A 17,334-nucleotide genomic window follows, 5' to 3' on the forward strand; every position below is an offset into this window, starting at 1 on the left:
GCAATACTGAGAACAGCAGTGCTCCTTATGCTAAGAATTGTGCCATGTGCACCCTTACTTTTCCTGCTTCTGGTGGGACTCTAAGGGCTACCTACAGAGGTACAGTGCTTGTAGCCCAGGCATTAGGAACCCAGGAACCATTTGCCTAATAGGACACTGGGTACTGTGCCCTGATTCTTGCTTTCTGCTTTTCCCTGTTTCCTGGCAGCAGGTTGGCAGGCTACTCTGCACTCCCTCCTTTTGGGAGAGCCTTGATGTGGCCTGTTTTTCCTCCCCTCACCAGGGACTGTTTCTGGCAATGGCCCATAGGATGTTTAGGGAAAAGTTCTGGGTGATTTGATAAGTCATGAGCAGAATGGCATTGTCTGTCCGGATACAACCCTTTGGTTGCATCTTTTTTATTATTATTATTTATTATTAATTGTTTTTGCCTGTGTTGGGTCTTTGTTGTGGCAGGTGGGCTCTTTGCTGCGGTGCCTGGGCTTCTCTCTAGCTGTGGTGCTCGGGCTCAGTAGTTGTGGCATGCAGTCTTAGTTGCCCCATGGCATGTGGAATCTTAGTTCCCCGACCAGGGTTAGAATCTGTGTCCCCTGCATTGGAAGGTGGATTCTTAACCACTGGACCACCAGGGAAGCCCCCCGTTGGTTGCATCTTGTGACTCAGAGCTAGTCGTCTGAAGATAGGGAGCAAAGAGATGGAAGAAAGTGGGCAGTGATGACCCAGAGTGGTGACCTTACCAGCTCTGAAGCTGCTCTGTATTGGGAAGACCTGAGGTCATGTGTAAGCCTGTTGGAGTTGAGATTTTTCTGTCACTTGGGGCTGTAAGGCATGCTAACATTGCAGAGGTATGCATTTTTAAAAATTAGTCATTCACAAGTGTTAGATATAGGAATTTGGGGGCAAAAATAATTTCTTTTGAGAAAATGATTCAGCCGCTGCTTTCTGCTTTGTAAATTTCCATGTAACGAAGAAATAATGTTATTTCTTGTTTGAGAGATATAGAGTGCAGGAGATTTCCTCTTGGCACCTAGTTACATATTAAGTATTCTTTCTCTTTATATGAAACAACCTTTTAAAAATTAAATGAATTTTTCATTGATCTTTAACCACTTTTTTCTTGACAAGATGTGGCTTGATGTAAGTAAGGGTCTGATTTTTATTTTTCTAATGAATTGCTAGTTGTCCTTACACCATTTAACTAATCTTTTTTGTCGCTGATTTGAAATACGATCTTTATTGTGGCTTAAATTTTCATGTGTAGTGGCTTTGCTTCCTGTCTGCTCAGCACCGTTTCCTACATCCTTCCAGAAAGAAGCTGAGACCCCAGAGCTGGCACATTTCCCAGTGGGCCAGTCACAGCACCATCTTCCTGGCCCAGTTTGGTTGTTCCCAGGATGGACACTTAATCTGAGAGGCCAGGGAGAGCCAATGGGAGTTCTCACAGGGGTTTGCAATAGCAGATGATTGTAGACCAGTGGTTGGTCTGTTTTGACCTTGGAGCTGCAGGCAGCTTGGTTACATTGTCTTATTTGCCTTCTCTGTCCTGACTCACAGGTTGTAAGTACTCTGGTTCTTTCCAGGTTTTTGTTTTATTTATATAGCTAATATTTTACACTTGTGCTAATTAAAGTGGTATTTTAATTGCTCTTGCTTTGTAACACTTCTCCAAGTCCCTCTTCATTTCTATTTTTCAAGACTTTCTTGGCTTTTCCCACATTAGTTCTTAGAGGCGACCTTTAGAACGGATTTACCAGGCTCCTCTCTGGAGCTTTTTGGGATTCTGATTGAATTTAAATTTAGTCTCAAGTAGCTGCCTACTCAGTGGCACTCCTAATCCCACTGGCTGGACCACTTCCCCCCAACCAGAGGCAGGGCTCAGAGACAGTTTCTGTTGGTCTTTCTCCTGTGAGTGGGCCATACTTTGTTTCTTTGCATGTTTTGCTGAAAACTAGACATTTTAAATATGATAACGTGGGAACTCTGGAAATCAGATTCTCCCCCTGCCCCAGGGATTTTTTATTGTGGGTTCTTGTCGTTTGCTTCCTTATTGACTTTTCTAAACTATTTTTATAAGTCTATATTCTTTGTCATGGGTGGCCACTTAACTCTTTTTAGTTTTTATTTTATACTGGAGTATAGTTGATTTACAATGTAATGTTAGTTTCTGTTGTACAGCAAAGTGATTCATAAAGATTCATAAAGAATATATGTATTATTTTTCATATTCTTTTCCATTGTGATTTATTACAAGTTATTGAATATAGTTCCCTGTGCTATACAATAGGTCCTTGTTAGTTATCTATCATATATAGTTGTGTGTATATGTTAATCCCAAACTCTTAATTTATCCCTCCCCCCTGCCTTTCCCCTTTGGTAACCATAAGTTTGTTTTTGAAGTCTGTGAACCTGTTTGTTTTGTAAATAAGCTCATTTGTATCATTTTTTTTAGATTCCACATATAAGTGATATCATTTATTTGTCTTTGTCTGACTGACTTCACTTAGTATGATAATCTCTAGGTCCATCCATGTCGCTACAAATAGTGTTATTTCATTCTTTATGTCTGGGTAATATTCCATTGTATATACGTACCACATTTTCTTTATCCATTCCTCTGTTGATGGGCATTTAGGTTGCTTCCATGCCTTGGCTATTGTAAATAGTGCTGCTGTGAACTTTGGGGTGCATGTATCTTTTCGAATTATGGTTTTCTCTGGATATATGCCCAGGAGTGAGATTGCTGGATCATACAGTAGTTCTATTTTTAGTTTTTTAAGGAACCTCTATACTGTTCTCCATAGTGGCTGCACCAATTTACATTCTCACCAACAGTGCAGGAGGGTTCTCTTTTCTCCACACCCTCTCCAGCATTTATTGTTTATAGACTTTTTGGTAATGGCCATTCCGACCAGTGTGAGGTGATAACCTCATTGTAGTTTTGATTTGCATTTCTCTAATAATTAGCGATGCTGAGCATCTTTTCATGTGCTTTTTGGCCATCTGTATGTCTTCTTTGGAGCAATGTCTATTTAGATCTTCTGCCCATTTTTTGATTGGGTTATTTTGATACTGAGCTGCATGAGCTGTTTGTATATTTTGGAGACTAATTCCTTGTCAGTGGCTTTGTTTACAAATATTTTTTTCCCCATCTGTGGGTTGACTTTTTGTTGTTTATGATTTCCTTTTTGTGCAAAAGCTTTTAAGTTTAATTAGGTCCCATTTGGTTTTTTGTTTTTTATTTTTGTTTTTCTAGGAGGTGGATCCAAAAAGATATTGCTGCGATTTATGTCGAAGAGTGTTCTGCCTATGTTTTCCCTCTAAGAGTTCTATAATGTCTGGTCTTACTTACACTTAGGTCTTTAATCCATTTTGAGTTTATTTTAGTGTATGGTATTAGAAAATGTTCTGATTTCATTCTTTTACATGTAGTTGTCCAGTTATCCCAGCACCACTTATTGAAGAGGCCGTCTTCTCGTATATTCTTGCCTCCTTTGTTGTAAATTAGGTGACCATAGGTGCGTAGGTTTATTTCTGGGCTTTCTATCCTGTTCCATTGATCTATATTTCTGTTTTTGTGTCAGTACCATACTGTTTTGATTACTGTAGCTTTGTCAGGGCACCTGATTCCTCCAGCTCCGTTTGTCTTTCTCAGGATTACTTTGGATATTCGGGGTCTTTTGTGTTTCTGTGCAAACATAAAAAATTTTTGTTCTAGTTCTGTAAAAAATGCCATTGGTAACTTGATAGGGATTGCATTGAATCTGTATATTGTGTGGCCACTTAATTCTGTTCCATTAGCTTCCAGAGGTCAGCTGTGTTTTGTCAGTTTCTGTAAACACCTGGAGCCAAAAAAAGGGGGGACATTCCCCCAGTTTTGCAGGCTGGCTCTGTGTTGGGCACTCCTTCAGCGCTTAGCCAGGCTGGTTCCACTCTGCCTTAGCCTTCACTTCCAGCTTACATGGAGCTTGCAGGCCAGTGCAGGTGAGAGCATAGGGACTTTTCAGGTCTTTTCTGAGCTGTGTCCCACCTGGCACACATGACGTGCACTAGGAAGCTTTTCAAAAGCCCGTATTGCAACACAGAACTCCATTTTCCAACTTGCCCCTTCCCAGGCTTCTCAATACGTCTGCTGCTCACTTTGACTGTCATCCTGCCCCAGGCTGCTGCCCGCCCCACCCCCAGAACTTATGCCTTTAAATGCCTTCGGCACCAGCCCTCTGGGAAGACTGCTTTGAGTCAAGGAAACAACAAAGGGAAGCCCTGTTACTGACTTACAGACAGCAGCCCACAGGTGAGGCCCACAAGCACAGCCCTGTGAGGTAAATTCTCATTCTTGCCCTGCCCCCAGCAACCTGTGCCTGGGACTCAGACTGCCGTCCATCGAGCTGCTGACCTGAAATGTGGGGGACGGTGGGTGGGCAGCTTTCTCACTGCAAAGTGTTGCCCTTATCAAGCTTCCTTGGTGGTTCTAAGTCCTGGACTAGATTTTAGAGTTTTGCCAACGTTGCCAGCTCATTAATCATTCATGTTGGGGGCAGGGTGGGGGGGGACAGATTTCTCTACTCTGCCATTTTTGGTGAAATCACTTCCCGTCAGTTTTTGAGCACTTCCTGATTGCTAGTACAAATGACTGTTCTACACTAATTTTCCTAATCAGCATTGGAATAAGCTTTTACTCTTAAGCGCTCTGGTTCCATTTAGTGGAGAATAATTACAAACCAAGATTTGGGTGAACATTTTTCTTTTTTTTTGCTGGGGGGGTGTGCACACATTTTTCTGAAGGTAAAATACTGCACATTTTATTAGGAATTTAATACTATTACACTGTGCTAGTATTTATTAGGATTCTATTGATTCCATGAATAATCTTGTTCGGATGTTGAAAAGATTTTGAGTGGGCTGCCTTTTACTTTCTAAGACTCACTCTTGTATCTCATCATTAGTGCACCACTAAGTTTTGGAGGAAGGCATAGGTTGCATTTTAGAAGACATGACTGCAGTTCATTTTTTTGTTGGCTAATTCTGTGTCAGTGTCAGATTGGCTGCCAAGCAAAGTGGCTGAACCAAGAGAGAAGATTGAAATCTCATGTACAATTCCAAACAGGGGGTCCAGGGAGGTAGGGGACCCTCCCCATCCCATTCCATGGTGTTATCCAGAGAAAAGTTTCCCTTTAATGTATTACCTTTCCATCCCCTAAGCAGGAGTCGGCAAAATAATATGGATCATAGGCCAAATTAAGCCCACTGCCTCTTTTTTGTACAGCATAAACCAAGAATGGTTTTTATATGTTCAAGTAGTTTTTTAAAAAATCAAAAGAATAATAAGTTCTATCAGTCACAGCCCAAGCAAGGGAAGGAGGAAAGGCAGTGAAGAACCAACTTTTAAGAATGTGACTCAGAGGATGACGACAGATTTCCGTAATGGGCTCCAACATAATCACCTGGCCACACCTACCTGAAAGGTAAGTTGAGAAGTCAAATCTCCAGTGATGTGCCAGTTGAAACTGAAGGGGGAATCTCTTTCATAAACAAAGCAAGGTAACACTGTAGTACAGTCAGCAGCCCAGTTTATTACACTGAGTTCTACGAAGTGATGCAGACACTCACATGTAGAACACTCTTTCACTGTAAGGACGTTTACAAGTACAAAGTGACCAACAGGTGGAGCAGCTGTGCCATTTTCCTGAAAGTTGGCTTGGGTAGAAGTTGCCAGAAAAGGCACAGGAGGCATCATTTAGGTACCTAATCTATAAAATTCTGGCTAAAACTGAACAGAATAAAACATTATTGGGGATTTTAATTAGGGGCCTTTAATTTTCCTGTGTGCATGTTTTCATATTTCTGGAGGAGTCCTGAGCACAGTGTTAACTGTACTACTCAGTTAAAAACATACTTATTATCAGCATTGGTTTCTGTGTGGACCCCACTGTTTCTTCATGCCAAACCCCAATTCCATCCCTTCCCCCACAGGTACTCACACTGACCTTAAGCACATACTACTGTAGCCTCTATGACGGTGTGTGTGTAACTTTAATTGATGTAAACGTTTTTTAGTTGCATGAAATCTCATTCCATCCATTTCTTTTCATTCATATGTAAAAGTGTTAATCAGCTGTGCTACAACACAGCACACACTGCTAACTGCTGGACACCACCCCACTGCTTGATCCACATTTTACTCACCTTTTCTAATGACAGTCACCTAGGATATCTCAAAAGTCCTGCTGTGGTGAAATTCCCTGTATATACATCCTCCTGTGTATAGAATTTCTCTGGGATCTATAAACAGATTGGGGTACTACTGCATGATAAAGCACACATATTATTGAATTTAAAAGGTATTTCCAGGTTAGTTTCCCAGATGCCTGTATCATTTTACATACTTCCACAGTATACAAACATACCAATACATCCTTACCAATATCTATCCATACAACCTTCTTTGGGGCACTAGAGTGGACAGCCCAGCCAACCACACTGAGGTGGAATAAAGAGAGGGTGACTCTCTGTGGCCTCAGAAGAGGGCCCTGGTGTTAGGAATGGTCTTCATTTTGACCTGTTTGAGAGGCCACAGAAGCAACAAATGAACCACCATTTCACTAACACTAGGATAACTGAAAAAACAAACAAAAAAAACTGGGGGAATCTCACCTCTATGTGCCAGGAGGGGTCAACCTCCTGCTCAGCCCTTGGAAACCCCCTGGGAGTTCCAAATCTGCTCATACTCCACAGTATGAGGTCACTGTGTATAAAGAGCAAGTACTCCTGCTCTGCCCCAATTCCACATTATGACTTTGCTGCTGGGTGGGGAAACAGAACCATCCCTGTAGTGCCTCCTTTCATGAACTTTTAGGCCTTGCCGGGAATAGTTAAAAACTTTTCAAATATTGCATTCCATCAAATCTAAGACAGACAACCCATTATTTTAAGTACCTCTAAGGAAGAAAAAAAAATCAATGCCAGTTGAATCAGAACATGCTATAGATTCTAATTTCAGAGATGTAATAATATGAAAACACTGACATCTCTGAAACAATCACGACTGCATTACTGAAGAGGCAGTTGAGGACCACTTACATGTACAGGACCCTTTCATGTCAGGCACTCCGTAAGAGAAAAAAAATGTGGTAAACCGTTTAAACTTTTCAAATATTTTACTTAAAATGCATACTGTGTATTTAAGCTACTTCCCACTAGTGTAGGAAACCTCTGTAAATATCATTTCAACAAATATACTATGAATATATAGTTGCTACACAAAACTATTATACACTCTACCAGAATTTTAATTCCTGTCATGTAGCAGACTGAAGATCATCTAGACAAATATGGTGGAAAAGTGATAAGCAACAAAAACAGGTGCCTTGAGTGACTGATAGAAATACATGAGAAACATGGCATTTCATCTCCGTGGTAAGGGGTCAATTACTCAAATAATACAGGCTCTCATCAGGCTAATCACTGGACAACAAAAGTAGGTCCTTACCTCACACCATATATTGTCAACAACATGGTAGCAATGATCCATGAATAACAAATTAACCTAAACAAAATTTATGTCATGCATTATCAAAAGAAAGATATACCTGACATCGTATCAGGTTCCAGAGGTTCTTAGGTCAGTAACATAACAATTCAGGAAAACATACACATTTAATGGTTTCAGGTTTTCTAATATTCAAACTATTTACACCAAAATTTACAGAAAATAAGATAATTTCTGTATCAGCACCTCAAAATAAATGATTTGCCTAAAGTCCACTTCTCAATTGTGTAACTCCTACAAACTGTATCTGTAGTTATCCCTAAAAGCAACCTAAATCAATCAGCTTAAAAATAAATTTAGTCTTTCAGAAAAGAAACAGTCCAGAGGTGGAATGGCTACATGGCTGGCTGGTTCAGTGGCTCAAGAGCATTGTCCAGGTCCCAGGTTCTTCCAATCCTTCTGCACTGCCATGTGCAAATTATTATCATAATTCATTGTTGAAAGACAGAGCCAGGCATCACATCCAGACAAGGAAAAGTTCAACAAGGTTCCATGTCACCCAGCATGATTCCTTGAAGCTCTGAAGAAAACTTTTCCAGAAATAACCTGTCAGATGTTTCCTTTATTTGTCTAGAATTGGGTTCTCGGACCACTCTAAACCAGTTGCTGGCCATGAGAAAGGGATTATCATTATTGGCTGAAACTAATCAGGATTTATTCTGTTCTGTCAGGAGGAATGGATACCCAAACTTGGCCAGCCAACAATAAGAAGCAAGTGAGTAGGGTGGTCACCCAACAATGCCAGCTACAAACCCGTATAAACCCACTCTTAATCCATTCAGGAAGGAGCAAAGCACAGTGTTTAAAAACACCATCTTATCAAATAAAATTACAGTTAATTTCTAGGTTACACATTATGTGTGCTCTGCACACTTACACTTACGTAGGCATCTAAATAAAAAACAGTAGGTGAAAAAAATTAGATTAAAATGAAACTGTTTTAGGTATATCTTAAAAACTGTACTGAGTGCAATGAGTCCTATGTTCCTCACTACAGACTTCTGGCATTAACAATTATAAATTATCTATGCCATTTTCTATTTTTTGCATAGATTTCTATCTCTTGCTAACTCAGATACAGTTGAAAACATTATTAAAAACGCTGGCTCCCTTATGGAAGACTTAGTTCATTAACAATGATAAAATGCATTTATAAATGCCAGGGAAGATTACAAAAAGAAGCATACTTCATATCTTTCAAATATTATTTCAGTAACAATGCATATTAAGATACTAACATAGTCACGCTACTTAAAATGGGTCATTACCATATGCCTTAGAAATTATTCTAATAAGGATACAATGTCTTTTCAAACATGATTCAAACTGAACATACAATTCCTGTAATGCAGCATGTTAAAAAGCAAACAAACAGACCAAAACACCCTCAAAAGCATTAGTCCTACATCCTCAGGACCCACTCATATATGAGCTTAATGTTGCCATGTTGCTGTCTTGATTAGCTACCTGACAACTTTACAACTTCTATTTACATAAGGAGCATGTTTATTCACAACAACCATCTTCTGTGGCTTTTTTACAAAAAGCTTTATATTTTATCAGAAACATAACTTTCAGTATTCATAATTTCCAACAGAATATGTTCTCCACATTCCTTAAGTTGAGAGATTTTCCCTTGGTCTGAATTCCCTGATATGTGAAACAGTTTGAATCCATGGTGAAACTATGCACAATTTAAGTATCAATAAATTTTTACTCCTGTCAACCGATCATGGGGCCTAGTTACAGTTGTGGTTTCCGTCCTGCGAACTTCCAGATTCCAAGTCTGACTAATGCTCGAAGGCTTGTCCACTCATCTGTGTGAACTCTCTGTCTTAGGACGGTAGGAGTTTCTGATTCATTATATTGAGGGTTCTGTGACATTAAATGAGGTGTGACTTCAGAGAAGCCTTCCCACGTCAAGTACATTCATATTCCCTCTCCTGTGAATTCTCTGATGGCTATTGAAGGCTGATTTGTGGTAGAATTTTTTCCCACATTCGTTACATTCATAAGGCTTCTCTCCTGAATGAGTTCTATAATGTACTGTAAGGTATGACATCCGAGAGAAGGCTTTCCCACATTCGTTACATTCAAAAGGTTTCTCTCCTGAATGAATTCGATGATGGATAGTGAGATATGACATCTGAGAGAAGAACTTCCCACATTCATAACACTCATACGCTTTCTCTCCTGTGTGTGTTCTCTGATGTCTATTAAGGGCTGAATTCTGGCAGAAGGTTTTCCCACATTCATTACATTCATAGGGCTTCTCTCCTGAATGAATTCTATGATGTATAGTGAGGTATGACATCTGAGAGAAGAACTTCCCACATATGTAACATTCATAGGGTTTCTCTCCTTTATGTATTCTCCGATGTCTACAAAGGGCTGAATTCTGGTAGAAGGTCTTCCCACATTCGTTACATTCATAGGGTTTCACTCCTGAGTGAGTTCTATGATGTATAGTGAGGTATGACAACTGGGAGAATAACTTTCCACATTCATTACATTCATAGGGCTTCTCTCCTGTGTGGACTCTCTGATGTCTCATGAGGGCTGAGTTCAGGTAGAAGGTTTTCCCACATTCGTTACATTCATAGGGCTTCTCTCCTGAATGAGTTCTGTAATGTACAGTGAGATATGACAACCTAGAGAAGAATTTCCCACATTCATTGCATTCGTAGGGTTTCTCTCCTGTGTGTGTCCTCTGGTGTGTAGTCAGAGTAGACTTGCGGCAGAAGCATTTCCCACACTCGTTGCACTTATAGAGCTTCACACCTGTGTGAATTTTCTGATGGTCATTAAGTGCTGACTTCTGGGAGAAGGTTTTTCCACAGTCATGACAAACATAGGGTCTCTCTCCTGAATGTGTTCTCTGGTGTTGTGTGAGATGTGTCTTCTGGCAAAAGGATTTTCCACAATAACTACATTCATAGGGCTTCTCTCCTGAGTGAGTTCTCTGATGTTGAACGAGGTGTAACTTCTGGTAGAAGGTTTTTCCACATTCAGTACATTCATAGGGCTTCTCCCCTGTGTGTGTTCGCTGATGTACAGTGAGGGTTCCCTTCTGGCAGAAGGATTTCCCACATTGGTTACATTCATAAGGTTTCTCTCCAGTATGAGTCCTCTGGTGTATAATAAATTTTGACTTTTTACAGAAGGATTTCCCACATGCATTGCATTCATAGGGCTTCACTTCCATATGAGCTCTCTGGTGCACACTGAGGTTTGACATTTGGAGAAAGGCTATTTCAGATTCGTTCCACTTGTAGGGCTTCTCCTCCATATGATTAACAAACACTGTACCCTTTTGAAAGGCTTTCTGATATTCTATATATTCAAAGGGTTTCTCTAAAATATGAATGTTCTGAAAAATACCTTCATTTAGAGCATAAGCCTCCCTATTTTGATTAAATTCATAAGGTTTATCTCCTGGATGAGTTTTTTCAAGCTTAACATGGAGAAGTGATTTCCCACATGCACTACATTCATCAGGCTTCATTCTTGCATAGCTTCCATCACTACTAATATATTCTGAAGTAGATTTTAAACTCTTTCCACATGAGTCACATTTACAGGATATTTTTCTTGAAGGAACAGGGTTTGTTTCCACATTAAAAGTCTTACCAAAAACATTACCTCTCTCTTCAATCAGGGTTTTGTTGTTGACAGATTCAGTTTGCCTTGAATGTTTGTCTTCATTTTCCTGGGCTCCCTCTATCAGATCATGGACTTCCCAGTCTTCTTCTAAAAAGAGGCAAAATTAACCAATTCTTATACATCTTCCTATATAAGATATGAAATGTGACTTGTATACAAGCCATTTCTTTGTGGCACAGGTGCTAGCTTCATGGACAGATGAAGACAATTGCAAGTGTACTTTTTTCCCTTATTCTTTTGGTTTGGAATAAGCACGCACATGCACACACACAACCTCCACAATCTCCAGTGGTGAGGAAAGCTGACAAAAGCACAAGCACCAGGCTTCCCTGATGGCGCAGTGGTTAAGAATCTGCCTGCCAGTGCAGGGGACATGGGAAGATCCCACATGCCACAGAGCAACTAAGCCCATGTGCCACAACTACTGAGCCTGCGCTGTAGAGCCTGCGTGCCACAACTACTGAAGCTCGCATACCTAGAGCCCATGCTCTGCAACGAGAAGCCACCGCAATGAGAAGCCTGCACACTGCAACGAAGAGTAGCCTCTGCTCGCCACAACTAGAGAAAGCCCATGCACAGCAACGAAGACCCAATGCAGCCAAAAATAAATAAAAATTAAAAATAAATTTATATAATAAAACACACAAGCACCTTTGATCTTTGCTACTTCTAAGATTTTGTTCAAAACTGGGTATAGAAAGTAAAATACAAACGTAGAGCAATGATGAGAAGACAAAGGATGCTGGGTGAATGACCAACTCTTTGATGTGAAAGGACTCACAGCAAACAGGTAAACTGTTGGGGCGACAATGAGTTTAGCCGCTGGACAAGGACAAGGAGGAATCAGTCTGAGGAGGTGGATCAGCACTTTACACCATGGCACTTCACATCAAGTGGAGAGACAGATCACAGGCTAAGGCACTGTCACCTACACCGAGATGTCTGGTACCAGCAATGCCCCAGCTTACGTTCAACCACAGGTCTCTGCTCCTATTGTTTTACTAAGTTTGCCGGACTTCCAGCCTTGATCCACTCAAACCCTATATTTTAGGGTGTGTCATGCTTAAAAAAAAAAAACTATTCAAGTCCTTTCTCAAGTTAATTAGCTCCATTTCCCCTTAAAGTTGAAAATAATTACTCTCCATACATTTTTGATTCAGCCTTGCATTGGAACATTAACATTCCATGTGCAATGCTGAGTTTTAAACTACCCATGCATCTCTGTTCTCTTTTCTTAACCATAACGTCTTAGAAAGTATGGCTCTATTTCCTATTTCCTTTGAACCCCTCAATAGAAATCATAGTTGTTCTTAATCATATGGACATCTTTCGACTACCAGCAGAATATATGGGATATCACCTAGACATGCATATTTAGAAATAAATGCCTATAGCTGAATCACTTTGCTGTACACCTGAAACTAACACAACACTATAAATTGACTATACTTCAATTAAAAAATTGAAAATAATAAAATAAAATAAAAAGAAATACCTGCCTATAAATTATTTCTGACTGAATGGACAAGAAGGTTCTTTCACCTACCTGGCTCCTCAGATAATCAAAGAAATAAACATGTACTATATGTTACATACTATGATGAGGGGAGAGAACATGGCCTTTTCTTTATTGGATTATGGGGGGCGTGGTGTGCAGAAGCTCAAGCAAAAAATACATAATCAAATAACAGATTCCTTGATCAGACCTAGCTTTTTTATTAAGGCATCACCATGAGGTGGAGTCAAAGTCAAGAGAAAGAAAACATTGGAGTGATGATTAGAGCTGGAAGGAAAAACTTCAAGGAGGGGTTGAATATTTGAGTTCAGACTTAAAGAATGTGTAATCTGGACAAATAACCCACACCCCAATGAAACAAGACATTTAGAAGTGTGGACCAAAGGGAATTTATCCAGAGTTTCGGGAAAAAATAGAAAATTAAAATTTCCAGGTTAATACAGGGCCAATATTGGGTAATTCTTAAAGGAGGAGGAATTTAAATTCCTTTTTGGAATCAACAGGAAATTGCTGTAGGCTTACCCTATGAGACTAGTGATAAGACAGATTAGAAAGGCAGGTGAACACATCTTGCAAATCCAGTCAGAATGAAGGAGCGCCTACTGCTCCCACGAGAAACAATGAACCAGAGGACAGGGTGGACAATGCAGCATTAAACAGACAAAAACCCTCAAGACTTGAGACAGGAGGAGCCCTTTGAAGAAGTCGGGAAACAAACCACCGAAGGGCGAAGCAGATCCTTCAGAGACATTTCTGGAGGGGGCGGGGGTGGGAGGATAAATGATCCACGACTCATTTCTGTACCTCCTACTCACTCCGCACCTACTCCGACACGACAGCATTCAAGGCCCTCACCACAGAACAATAAATAGGAGACAAGATGAAAATGGGCATTTGGAAGAGGGAGACACCAAACTCCAGCAGCACTCGTCTCAGGAATGACCAGCACCCGTGCTCAGGACAGCAAAGGTGAACTGAGTTTACTGGTTTATGCACAGGACGGGGGTTGGACCTCTGACCTCAAGGAAAGAGAATTGAAACTGCAGACAGAAACAAGTCTGAGACATTTCATGGGAAAGAAGAAAAAAGGAAAGTAATAAGAATATGGAAAGTCACAAGTTATTCTCTAGTAACAGATTATGAATGCCTGAAAGCAAAAAGAATCTACGATAAGAGGTTACTGAATATGCTGTAAGAACAAGGGATCTGAGGTTTAAGAGGAAGAAGGAAGCGAGTGGGTTTGGTTCTGGGTAGAAGCAAGCGTGGAGAAGCTCTACCAACATAAGCTTTTGTGGGGAAGGAGGAAGTCTTTGGGAGCGAGATTTGCGTAGCTAAAGCACACAAGCAACTCTCCTTAGTCACTTCTAAGGCTTGGCACCATTAAAAAATTCCAGGGAAAAACACTTCCGAGTTACCGACCTCCTCACTGCCTCACTCACACACCTGGGTAACTCTGAAGTAGGAATTCTCCTCCCACTATCCATGGCTCTTCTCCTTTCTCCAACTTGGTGATAACTTCCGGTTTGATAATGTGACACCCTGTTAACAGAAATGAGAGAGAACTTGAGCCTGGCTGCTGGGCTTCCAGATCTGTCGTCTAAGCAAAGGGCTGCCTTTCGAGCTACACAACAGAAGTGGCCATCTGTGCTGTACCAAAATTAGAACCTACTTGGAGGCAAAGACCAAATGCCCTCCTGCCTGGTGCCCCAGATTACTCACATTTGTCCCATTAAATTCAAAGTTAAAGTCAGTAAGTTAGAGGGAAATCCTGTTTATCTCAGCAATTCAGAAAGCAGGCTCTCCTCACCCAAAGAAACGAGGTGGCTGTAGTTCTCCAGCATCACATCCCTGTAGGTTGTCTTCTGCTCAGGGTCCAGCTGCTGCCACTCATCCTGGGTGAAGTCCACAGCCACGTCCTTGAATGACACTGGCCCCTGTAATGGCACCGTGATGGGAACTGGGTGACGTAGAAAAGACTTAGGGGGACAAGAGCTTACCCAGCTCACCAAGAAAGTTAACACTGTATACCTCTTTTATGTTATGGATCTCGTGGGAGGAAAATAAATACAATACACTGCCATGAGTTCGTTCGGTGTACAGCAAAGAAAGAAAATATTGTCTTATACTGTGAGCAAGGAACAATCCTGGCTGTTGGGGACCTACAACAGCAGACAATGCCCCTGCCCCCGAGGAGCACAGGCCTGAGGGCGTGCGTGCTAACCCGGGATGCACTGTGCCCCTTCGTTTTGCTTCCAGACTGTTAACAGCGTGGTCCTCCTCTTACCTCCCCAGCCACTCCTTCTCAGTCTCGTTTGCTGGCTCCTCCTCTCCCCTGAGTCATCCTCAAGTTAGAGTGGCCTGGGGCTCAGTTATTTTTTCTTTTACATTTTGCTTTGATGGTGATCCCATCTGGCCTCATGGCTTTAATTACCATCTACATGTCAACATTTCCCAAATTTATATCACCAGCCCAGGCTTCTCTCCTAAACTCCAGACACATGTGTCCCGTTCCTGCCCTAAGCTTCTCCTACAGCTCACAGAAGGAGCCAAGCTGCAGTATTCGCCACACTTACCAAAGAAACAAGCAAGCCAGGCAACACATCCTAGTTCCGTATTTACTATGAGGATAAGCCTGGAGCGGTCTGACCCTGACCTGCTACACGAGCTGTCGGGGACAGCTTGGTTCAGCTGCCCCTAATTCCAAGCTGGGGACTTGGAATCCCTTCTTCCCACCAACACCTTCCAGGGGAGGAGCACACTCCTGACAAGGGACAGAGAGCTCACAAAAGAACCAGAAATTGCTACACCCAGATGTTTTAGCGTGGATCTTTTGAATAAATTCACAAACACTCACACCAGTAATTAAAAACTGTTTCCTTCTGTACCATCACCTCTGAAATAAAGATAATAATGGTACCTATCACATAATGATACATATCAGTATCAAATGGGTTCATCCATGGAAAGCACTTAACATAGTTCTTTGGACATAACATGCTTCTCAATGATACCTACTATTATTGTTGATAATCTAAAGTGTATCTCATTACTCTTTAAAGGAGGACACATATGAAGAAGAAAACAGAGAAGTAAATTTAAATAACTAAATGTAAGGTGGCTGTTAAGTTTACACAATTGCCAAGAAAGGAATACAACACAGGACAAGCATGTTAAAAACAAAAAAGTTCAGGTGATTTCAAAAGAACGTGGAGGGAGGAACGGTGTGGAAGAGGTTAAGGAAAAGACCACACCAAGCTCAGGAGCCGTTTAAGATGGCAACAAACTCCTGACATTGACAGAAAATCAAAGTTCTTTACGTGGAACAATCGAAGAGGCAGGATGGGTCCTGTTAGCAAGGTCCCCTGAGATGCCAGGTCACCTGACCCCCAGCTCCAGATGCACAGATGTCCGGGACCCAGGCTTTGCTGGCCTGGGAAGGCTGAGGGTGCCCAGCTGCTGACGGGACACACGGGGCGGGGGAAGAGGTGGCTGCCGCCCAAGGCAGACGAGTGTCTGTGCAGAACTGCCTCGGCTCAGCCTCGAGAAGTCTGTCTCAGAAAGCAACAGCAAGTCTTCCAGAAGCTCTGCCCAAATTCAATTCAGGCGTCACCAGTCACACCTGTGGCTGCCCGGATGAAGACATGGGGCCCACACGTTCACTCACTGAAAGTTATTACCAAATGCAAGAGAGTGAGGGATCAGACCATGAAAAGTCTAATTTTAATGCATAAGTAGAATCACGCACACCTTATTCTACTTTCCGGTTTTGCATTTGTAATTTCACAAAATGTGTGATTTGTGGGGCTTTTCTAATCGCTTGTAGTTTTGCCTGATGAGAAAAACACAGCAAAATAAGAAAACATAGTTTTCACTTGTAATGGGAATAAAAATACGTGCACCGTTGCTGCTTGAAAACAGCATTATTGTGAATGTTCCAAATGATTTTCTATTTGGTGATGGGTTAAGTAGCTTGCCCATGTTCACTTTTATGTAAAGGGAAGATTAGAAAATTGCACTCTTCTTGTATTTTAAACTTTAAGAAAACGGATTTCAGAAAACCTGGATAACAAATTAAGAAAGCAACCAGAACTGCAAATATTTAGGGGTTTTAGGTTCGTTTCAAAACACAAGGGAACAACCCATGACGTATGTGTCTTAAAAGACCACTTGGGGGCTTCCCTGGTGGCGCAGTGGTTGAGAATCTGCCTGCCAATGCAGGGGACACGGGTTCGAGCCCTGGTCTGGGAAGATCCCACATGCCGCGGAGCAACTAGGCCCGTGAGCCACAACTACTGAGCCTGCGCGTGTGGAGCCTGTGCTCCGCAACAAGAGAGGCCGCGACGGTGAGAGGCCCGCGCACCGCGATGAAGAGTGGCCCCCACTTGCTGCGACTAGAGAAAGCCCTCGCACAGAAACGAAGACCCAACACAGCCATAAATAAATAAATAAATAAATAAATAAATACAATTTAAAAAAAAAAAAAAAAGACCACTTGGTACAGTAAGATTCCACAGACGGCCTTGTAATCACAGAACGCAGCACCAGTTACACATTTCCCACAAGCCATGTTCTCAGCGTGAGGTTAACAGGGTCGGCTCACTCCCCTGCT

At 41.5% G+C, this 17,334-nt stretch overlaps 2 protein-coding genes across 22 annotated transcripts in view; one reads left to right on the top strand and one right to left on the bottom strand.

The window, feature by feature from the left end:
• Positions 1 to 17,334, top strand: part of LOC309645849 (zinc finger protein 510-like) — a 44,907-nt gene that overhangs the window by 25,231 nt on the left and 2,342 nt on the right. The window contains exons 7-8 of one of the 5 annotated variants that reach the window (XR_014255086.1): positions 4,113 to 5,462; positions 12,933 to 14,265. The exons of 1 other annotated variant lie outside the window; for it this stretch is intronic. Coding sequence is in view for 3 of the 4 variants with exons in the window: in XM_082431610.1 (XP_082287736.1) it covers positions 4,113 to 4,270 (158 nt within the window). In the remaining variant the exon portion in view is untranslated. Of the gene's footprint in view, positions 1 to 4,112; positions 5,463 to 12,932; positions 14,266 to 17,334 lie in introns of those variants that run through there. 3 more of the 5 variants (XM_082431610.1, XM_082431611.1, XM_082431613.1) reach the window with 3 other exon arrangements.
• The window catches only part of LOC309645842 (zinc finger protein 12-like), a 113,643-nt gene that overhangs the window by 7,967 nt on the left and 88,342 nt on the right, over positions 1 to 17,334 (bottom strand). For 15 of the 17 annotated variants that reach the window (XM_082431558.1, XM_082431559.1, XM_082431560.1 and 12 more), the window contains 3 exons: positions 14,533 to 14,659; positions 14,169 to 14,264; positions 7,475 to 11,296 (listed from right to left, as the gene is read on the bottom strand). In XM_082431558.1, the coding sequence (XP_082287684.1) occupies positions 9,447 to 11,296; positions 14,169 to 14,264; positions 14,533 to 14,659 (2,073 nt within the window). In that variant the 3' untranslated portion in view covers positions 7,475 to 9,446. Of the gene's footprint in view, positions 1 to 7,474; positions 11,297 to 14,168; positions 14,265 to 14,532; positions 14,660 to 17,334 lie in introns of those variants that run through there. The other 2 variants (XM_082431566.1, XM_082431567.1) reach the window with 2 other exon arrangements.

Source organism: Balaenoptera physalus (genome assembly GCF_965194825.1).
Source record: "Balaenoptera physalus genome assembly, chromosome: 16".
Lineage (NCBI taxonomy): Eukaryota > Metazoa > Chordata > Mammalia > Artiodactyla > Balaenopteridae > Balaenoptera > Balaenoptera physalus.